We start from the raw sequence: 8888 nt of genomic DNA on the forward strand, positions 1-8888 counted from the left end.
GTTTATATTTTGTTTCTTTTACTGAAAAGTAGACAAATTAGTCCCTATACATTAAATTAAAAGTGTAAATTGATTCTTTCTATTAAAAATTTCATCTATTTCTATTGTTAAAAATTGACATGATTGACGAAATAACCAGATAGTTATACGTGATGTGCTATATACACATCAAGCTAACGTATATTTGTCCTTTGATATTACATAGAGAAACTAATTTTTTAATTTTTTTAATAAAAAATACTAAATGTAATATGACTTATGTCATACTTTTTGCTGAAAACAATGAAAAAAACATGGCGGCCAGCATGCAACTCAATTCATTACCAATTAAGCCAAATCTTTCTATCACCAAACATCTCAAGAACTCCATCACACATAGCCCTTACGGTCACAATGCATGAAACCACAGGAAATGGATGATTATTAAAGATACAAAATATTATGTGAATGTTTTTAGTCAATGAGTGAGATTCGATATATAATAAAAAAAATTATAAAAGCTCTAATTCATAAAAACTTAAGTGGAAGCAGGTGATCCTAAGCTTTAGTATTTTATAAAATGGAAATCCTATATCAGTTTACAATAGAAAAAAAAAAGTAATTTTATCAATTTGGCACCCCACCCGCTGTGCTATGGCAGATTTTTCTGTATCTTTAGAAAAATCATACGCGGGCTTCAACTAGCATATGAGATGGGCTTGCAGAATGTAGCGGCAACGCTTGTTACTATGCTACGGTCTTCGTTAATAGATTTATCTCTACTAGGCTCTATATTAGATGAAAAGGATAGACAGAGACCACAAACTCAAATATCTTCACTAAACTTTCGTTTCTTTTCTTCCTTCTTCCATCCATGGCGGCTAACCACTTCAACTCCCATCTGGGTTTAGCTCTAGCCTATCTAATCTTCCTCATTTCAATCCCCAAATCTCTATCAGTCCTTGAGCCTCAGCCTGCTCCTCCCTCTGTCTGGGATATCCTTCCTAAATTCGGTCTCCCCAGTGGGCTTCTACCAAGCACTGTCACCGATTACGTCCTCCACGATGATGGGAGGTTCATCGTCATGTTGGACAGCCCTTGCTACATTCAATTCGAGTACTTGGTCTACTACGAAAAGACCATCACTGGAAAACTGGGTTATGGCTCCATTACCGATTTGGAAGGCATTCAGGTGCAGCGGTTCTTCTTGTGGTTCGATGTGAATGAGATCAAGGTCGATTTGCCACCCTCCGACTCCATATATTTCCGAGTTGGATTCATCAACAAGAAGCTCGACGTTGACCAATTCAAGACCGTCCATTCTTGCCGTGATGAGGTTACGGGCTCTTGTAAATATTCTTCGGAATCACTTCTTCAGGTATACTCTAATTTTTTTAGTTTGTTTTCTGTATCTGGATTCTTATAGTTAGGCATGTTTCAGCTAAACTTCCCCACTCACTCTTAGACTCCTTTCCTTTCTTATGGGAGTTAGTTGAAGGTGTTGCAGAACTATTGGGAGGATTCCTTACTTTTTTTTGCTTTAGTCCAAAGACTATCTTCTAGTTAGTATTAGTTCAATCTCGAACTAAGGCAACCCTATAATTGGTATTTATCTTGTTTCATTTGTCATATTTAGAGTAAAGTAAATAAGGAAAAAAAACATTTCCCCAAAAATAAGCAGCCCCTCAAAACTCTGTAAGATCAGCTGTAGGGTGATACTATGTTTCAAATTTTTCTATGTTTTTCTATCTATCAGGAGGGTTTTTGAAGGTGATATTGATATATTCATGGCTCCTTTACCATCGAGTGAGTGCAATATTAAGAGATATTGCGGAGACTATGTTTGAATCTTAGAGATAATATTGTTGGGGAGCAGTCACGAACACCGAATATGAAGAGTAAAACAGACATCAAAGATTGAAAAAAAAACAAAAACAAATCACATCGTCCCCTTTAACAATTTTATTTCATTGAACTAATTAAAATGGCATGGGTTATTACATAACAATTTTACAAGCATTTACTCCTCCTGAGTAATCAAATTGTTGGGAACTTTAGTTTTCCCTATCTCTACTTCTTGGAGGAAAGTAAGGGGAACATGAGGTAGGCAAAGAATAAAAGTATTTTTTGAGTGAGTTGGTGTCCCTTATGCTTTATAGTCTACAGTATGTGATACGGGGTTGCGCGCGGACCAAGATCGAGTTGCCAAGTCGCGAGAAACTCCTACGAAAACCCTAAACAATTAGATCTGAAACGAAACAGAAAATTAAAAGATTAGATTTTTGAATTTTCAGATTTGAAATAAAATCCCCAAATCAGCAAAGAATCAAATTGAGAATAGAAATAAGTGTTAGGGTTCTTGAAACCCTCAAGGAGATTGTGATTCTGCCCAATTGAACACCAAGATAGTTTTCCCCAAATTTCGACAATCTAATTTCACCCAAAACGAGTATGGAAAAACCCTAGAAATTGGGGATTTTTGGGCTGATTCCTTAAGATAGAAAAAGGCTGAAAACACAATAAGAACAGAAAATAGATTAGATAATGATTCAGCACAAGTAGAAATAAAGAAAGAATTGACAGTAAGAAATTAAAAGATAAGTCCTAAGAAGCCTTGAAATCTCGAAAGATCTCACAACTCCCTTCAAACGGCTCTAATCTCCCCTCCAAAAAATATCAATGGCAAGAAGAAGGTTGAAGATGGCCCCCACAATCAAAAAGATTGTTAAAACAACTTCTAAAGAAAACTCAAGAGAAAATCCTTGAAGAACTCAAAGAGAATTTTCACTCAAATCAAATCTGAAATTTTCAATGTAATTGTAATGTTAAGTAGGGTGGCTGGCCAAGCCATATAAATAGGCCTTTCAAATGTTTTCCTAATTTAATTAGAACACTAAAACTAAAACTAAAAAAAAACTCCTAATTATTTTAATATGGAAATTCGGCCAAGGGTCTTTTATTTGGGACTCTTGGACTGAATATAAAAATTTAAACTAAGTAAAATAAATAAATAAATAAATAAAAATAAAACTTTACAACTTGGGCCACTTTAACAATTTGGCCTGATTTTCAACTAAGTATGGATGGATTTCTTGATTGGGCTGGGAATTTGCTTATTGGGCCTCGCCTTCAAGAATTTGGGCTTTTTTGACTCGTATCATTCCCCCCTTCCTCAAAAAGATTCGTCCTCGAATCTGAAAAATCAAATGAACTCGACTTTCCTCTATCGAACGGGAGTAATGGCAATTGAGTCCACTGAAAAGAATAGCCATGAAATAGTAAATAGCAACGGAAACAAGCTTGTAGTCCAATCATAAGCATAACAGAACAGGTATAACGCATGTGAATGGACAGATTCAGATTACCATGCAAACAATCTAATTTACTCACCACTGCCTCGTCAAATATTTGAAACAAAGATGGACATGTTTTAAGGCATTCAGTCGTCTCACATTGTTCCCACAAACCATGAATAAATTGCGAGTAATAAATCAAATGGTAAACATAATCGTCACAAGTAGGTATTTGAAAAGATTCACATGGTTCACAGAGTTGCATAATCATACCATGCATTAATCGGCGGTCTATAGATTCACTCACACATGCATTATCAAACACAAGAATATTTTTATCAACCATCAAAACAGATATATCATCAATAAATAAAATAGGACAGTCAAGCACGTTTCGATCTAAGTGTTCATCAACACGATCTTTATCACTATCCGAGGAGTACAAAAGTGTTTCAAAGGTTTCAAGCATCTTACCTCGATAAGCAGAAGAATAAGGGTCGATTTTACCTTTTTCATTTAAAACAAACCTTCGCTCATCGGGGGCATAGTGTAGTCGAATCTCCGTTGTTGAGTTAACCTTTGTCAAATGGAACTCAAACTTCATGTACAACCACATAAACTGTTTAAGGCACGAATATAAATTGAAAACAAATTTGGAAAATTTCGTTACCTTATTCTCCAAAACAGATTTGGACAAATTCGAGGATTTTACACAAGGTAAATCAAGAGAATAACAAATCACGCTTCTTTTCGTAATGACTTTATCAACCACAATCGAAGAGTAACAATTAATCGGATCAAAATGAGGGGATCTTTTAAGAACTAAGTCACCAAAAGTTTTATCAATAATTTTCAAATCTGCACTGGACTCGGTTTCTAAAATTTCCTTACCTCGCTTACCTTCGGGATCATGTAGTGTGATTTCATCTTTGCCTAAGTTGATCGTATGAAAGCGTCTTTCATTTGAGAGGTATTGAAGTTGAAAGTTATCTTTCGATCTTTCAGGAACCTGAAAAGTAGCAACACAAGAAAAATTCATATCTTGGTTAGTGGAAACATTCCTCACTAGCCTTTCCTCGTCTTTTTCTTTTGTTTCTTTTTCTAACTCATTTTCTCTTCTTTCTTCAACTTCTTTTTCAAATTTCTTTTCTGTTTCACATTCCTTTTCACTCTCAATCTCTTTTTGCTCTTTTTCATTCTCTTTTTCTTTTTCCTCACTTGTTTTAACAAAATTTCTCAGTTTGATTTGGTCCTCATGGACTTGTTCCGGAGTGAGCGGCACTAAGGTAAGTTTCTTTCCTTGATGCTTGAAAGAATACCTATTGGTACGACCATCGTGAGTGACTTTTCGATCCAGTTGCCATGGTTCTCCTAGCAATAAATGGCAGGCTTGAATAGGTACTACGTCGCACACGACTTCGTCTTGATATTTACCGATAGAAAAGGCGATGCGCACTTGTTGAGTGACCTTAAATTGGCTTTCGTTGCTAAGCCCTTGTAGTTGATAAGGTCGTGGATGCTTGGTAGTGGTTAAGCAAAGCTTTTCCACCATCGTCGTGCTGGCTACGTTCGAGCAACTTTCACCATCAATAATAACTCTACAAAGCTTACCTTGTACATGGCAGCGAGTATGAAAGAGATGTTCTCGTTGCTGCTCGCTCTTTGGTTTTGCCAAAGAGGGTTGTCCACGATCATGAAGATCATAATCAGTTCTAGGGACACGCCGAGGAGCGCGCCTATGAGCAGGAGGCTGGTTATCCACATCGTCTTTAATTTGATCTCGATATTGAGGCTCTTGATTCAACCGCACCTCATTGATAGTAGCAGTCAACGCTCGAAGTGCAGCAGCCTGTTCGTCCAACTGTTGTTGGAATTTTTTAAATATGTCACTAGTATTATCACCTGTAGACATTTTTTTTTAAAACCTGCAAAACACTCAACACTCAAAAATAAAAGTTATCAAACCTCACCGTTAATCACTCAAAAAGAAAAAATCAAATTCTCAATGAGGTCGAATTCAATCTTGTGAGTTCTTTATCAGAGTTTATATCAACCAATTAGAGAGTGTGAACCAAACTACCAAAGAATCCTAATTTGCACTAGGATGCCAAAAACTGACGAGACACCAATTGATTCGTGTTGCACCGAGGAAGAAGTTGTGCACACGTTTAAATCCTACTAACACAAGAAACAAGAAGGTGTTAGATAACGTAAAGGAAGAATAAAGGGAAACAAATGAAAACCTACAGCTAAGAATCAATAAAAATTGCTGAAAACAGAAAACCCGAAAAACTGCGGAGTAACTTGACAACTTCGTTCGAGGTGTTCCCGATCTCCAAAAATCACGAAATTAAATCTGGAGTGTCTTTATATATTGAATTTTTGATCTGGAAATTTTGGGCACCAAATTCAACCCGCTAAATCTTTTTTTAAATTTTTATTTATTTCGTATTTTTTGATTTTTTTTTGACTTTTTTGACTGATTTTTTTGCGGGAATAATTTTTTTATATTCAACCACAGTGCCAAAAACATGTATGTAAAATTTCAGATCAATCGGACAACGTTTACCCACTCAAATGAATTTTTTTTGAACAATTTTTCTGGGTAAAACTGCCGTTTATGCTTTAAAAAATAGAGATCAGTTTAGAAATCAACCAAGAACACCCAAAACACCCAAAATCTGATACCAAATGATACGGGGTTGCGCGCGGACCAAGATCGAGTTGCCAAGTCACGAGAAACTCCTACGAAAACCCTAAACAATTAGATCTGAAACGAAACAGAAAATTAAAAGATTAGATTTTTGAATTTTCAGATTTGAAATAAAATCCCCAAATCAGCAAAGAATCAAATTGAGAATAGAAATAAGTGTTAGGGTTCTTGAAACCCTCAAGGAGATTGTGATTCTGCCCAATTGAACACCAAGATAGTTTTCCCCAAATTTCGACAATCTAATTTCACCCAAAACGAGTATGGAAAAACCCTAGAAATTGGGGATTTTTGGGCTGATTCCTTAAGATAGAAAAAGGCTGAAAACAAAATAAGAACAGAAAATAGATTAGATAATGATTCAGCACAAGTAGAAATAAAGAAAGAATTGACAGTAAGAAATTAAAAGATAAGTCCTAAGAAGCCTTGAAATCTCGAAAGATCTCACAACTCCCTTCAAACGGCTCTAATCTCCCCTCCAAAGAATATCAATGGCAAGAAGAAGGTTGAAGATGGCCCCCACAATCAAAAAGATTGTTAAAACAACTTCTAAAGAAAACTCAAGAGAAAATCCTTGAAGAACTCAAAGAGAATTTTCACTCAAATCAAATCTGAAATTTTCAATGTAATTGTAATGTTAAGTAGGGTGGCTGGCCAAGCCATATAAATAGGCCTTTCAAATGTTTTCCTAATTTAATTAGAACACTAAAACTAAAACTAAAAAAAAACTCCTAATTATTTTAATATGGAAATTCGGCCAAGGGTCTTTTATTTGGGACTCTTGGACTGAATATAAAAATTTAAACTAAGTAAAATAAATAAATAAATAAATAAAAATAAAACTTTACAACTTGGGCCACTTTAACAATTTGGCCTGATTTTCAACTAAGTATGGATGGATTTCTTGATTGGGCTGGGAATTTGCTTATTGGGCCTCGCCTTCAAGAATTTGGGCTTTTTTGACTCGTATCAGTATGAGATAATGATTGGTCACCTACCTGATAAGCTGCCAGGCAGTATGAAAATGTGTCGAAGATACCCTAAAAGAAGATGAGTTTTAAAGTATTTTAGTCCTTCAAGTCTTTCATCAAACTATCTTATTAGGTTTAAAATTTAATTGTATACTGGAGGCTCCTTAGATGGAGGACCCATCATCCAAGTCCAACTAAATGTGGCTATCTAATTTAAGATTCAAAATTCATTTTCTATGTAGCTTCATGAAGATACAAGGAAAATTTTACCTGAATTCAAGTTACCAGTCCTTTCTGGAGTTGTATCATAATGGGACATTAAAGTCAAAATTCTCATCCTTTTATTTATTTTCCTTGTATCTATGGAATATGATTCATTGTTCACATCTACAAAAAGCTATTTGGTTGTCAATTTTATGTCTTGAAACTTCTTTTGCTCCTGGATGTTTTATCTATGTCGTCAGTAGATATACGAGATGATTATGCCCCATGAATCATGGACAAATGGAAAATGTTGACATGAAAAAAGTGTATTTTTTAGCATATATTCTTAATGTGGTATTAGTAATGCATGAACAAGATAAGAATGGACATGAAAGAAGTGTTAAAATGGCAGTCAATTTCTTCAAATATTTATCTACATATACTTGATGCTTGGTAACCCACCAATAAAGGTCATCATGCTATGCGCAATCTGCATGCATTAATCTAGATTCAATGCTTCTCTATTGTGTAATTTGAGAACTTTGATTTCCTCCTTTTTGCTTGAAACACCATTCACTAGTCCACACTTTAATGAAGGTGTTTAATTTGGAACTCAAGACATCAAGCATTTCATCATAATCTTAATTACTTATTTGTGTTCACAGGGCAGCTCAGGCCATGATTATGGTCTTTTTAAGGGACAACATTAGTTGTAAACTATACTCAGTTTAATGCTGATAAATCAATTAATACCTTTTCTTTCTTTTTTTCCCTTTATGCTCCTAAGAGTTCCTTTCGGACTCTGTTTCTTATTATTTGTATGCTCCAGAGGCTTGAGATTTGAGTTTCCTTGTGGTTTAATGTCCAGTGATGTTTGTAATTTCAGCTTCCAATGCCTAGAAACGAACTTGAGGAGCTAATTACGGAGTAGGTGCCATGGAATGGAGAGAGGTAATGTGCAGACTCCAAAAGGATGGGTCTGGCATGAGAATGTGTTATAAGTAGATTTTGTAAATAATGGACTTACGTATTTTTAACTGTAGTTTTAATGTGTGAGATCTATATTTCTTTGCCTCAATTCGCAAGGCATATAAAATGGTGTTTTAGTTTTACGATGTGCCCCTTGTTTGAATTGGGCCAGTTGGTTAGGTATCAATTTGGATAGTGGTTTTGAACCATTCAGATCGGAAATTAATAACCAATTGAACCGATTAAAAATATTTTTTTAATTTAATTTTTTAAAATTTTTAATAATTTTTTAATTGAATTAGTCAGACCAACGAATCGACAGTTTAACCAATTTAATCGTTGATCTAATTTAAAAAACATTAATTTTATAAATTCTTTCGAACTTGAAAATATTATTTAATTAAAATTTAAATGCATAACCGTTAGTGAGATAAACTCCTTTTAGGGGTATTGATAGCTAGTACGCTTTAACTCCTTTAATCTTTATGTCTTTGGCTCAAGTTAATATTTTATGAGATAAGAATATTTTATAAATATTATATGTCAAATAAAAAAAAAAGCTATGAGTATGATTAGGTGAATAAAATTATATAAAATTTATTAAGCCAAAGGTTTAAAAAGTTCTCCTAAAAAAATAAAAATAAAAATAATCGAATTCTTATAATTAAAAAATTTTAATTAGCTCTTTTTAGAAATTATTAGTTAATTGGTTTAACTGTTAATGATATTAACGTGGCTTACAGAGCTAACACGTAGAATGCT

General features: G+C 34.4%; 1 protein-coding gene across 1 annotated transcript; it reads left to right on the forward strand.

Annotated features, from left to right (window-relative positions):
• The first annotated feature begins 599 nt into the window (after nucleotides 1-599).
• On the forward strand, nucleotides 600-8269 carry LOC107914139 (uncharacterized). Its single transcript, XM_016842932.2, has 2 exons — nucleotides 600-1357; nucleotides 8044-8269. Exons 1-2 carry the CDS (start codon nucleotides 854-856, stop codon nucleotides 8086-8088), a joined length of 549 nt encoding a protein of 182 aa, XP_016698421.1. The 5' UTR covers nucleotides 600-853; the 3' UTR covers nucleotides 8089-8269.
• Nucleotides 8270-8888: the final 619 nt, after the last annotated feature.

Source organism: Gossypium hirsutum, chromosome D08, assembly GCF_007990345.1.
Source record: "Gossypium hirsutum isolate 1008001.06 chromosome D08, Gossypium_hirsutum_v2.1, whole genome shotgun sequence".
Taxonomy (NCBI): Eukaryota; Viridiplantae; Streptophyta; class Magnoliopsida; order Malvales; family Malvaceae; genus Gossypium; species Gossypium hirsutum.

Bases quoted from the DNA above. Each gene is read 5' to 3' on its own strand.
- LOC107914139 (XM_016842932.2), top strand. From the start codon at position 854: ATGGCGGCTAACCACTTCAACTCCCATCTGGGTTTAGCTCTAGCCTAT. The intron at 1,358-8,043 runs GTATACTCTAAT...TTGTAATTTCAG, and splicing joins CTTCGGAATCACTTCTTCAG to CTTCCAATGCCTAGAAACGA.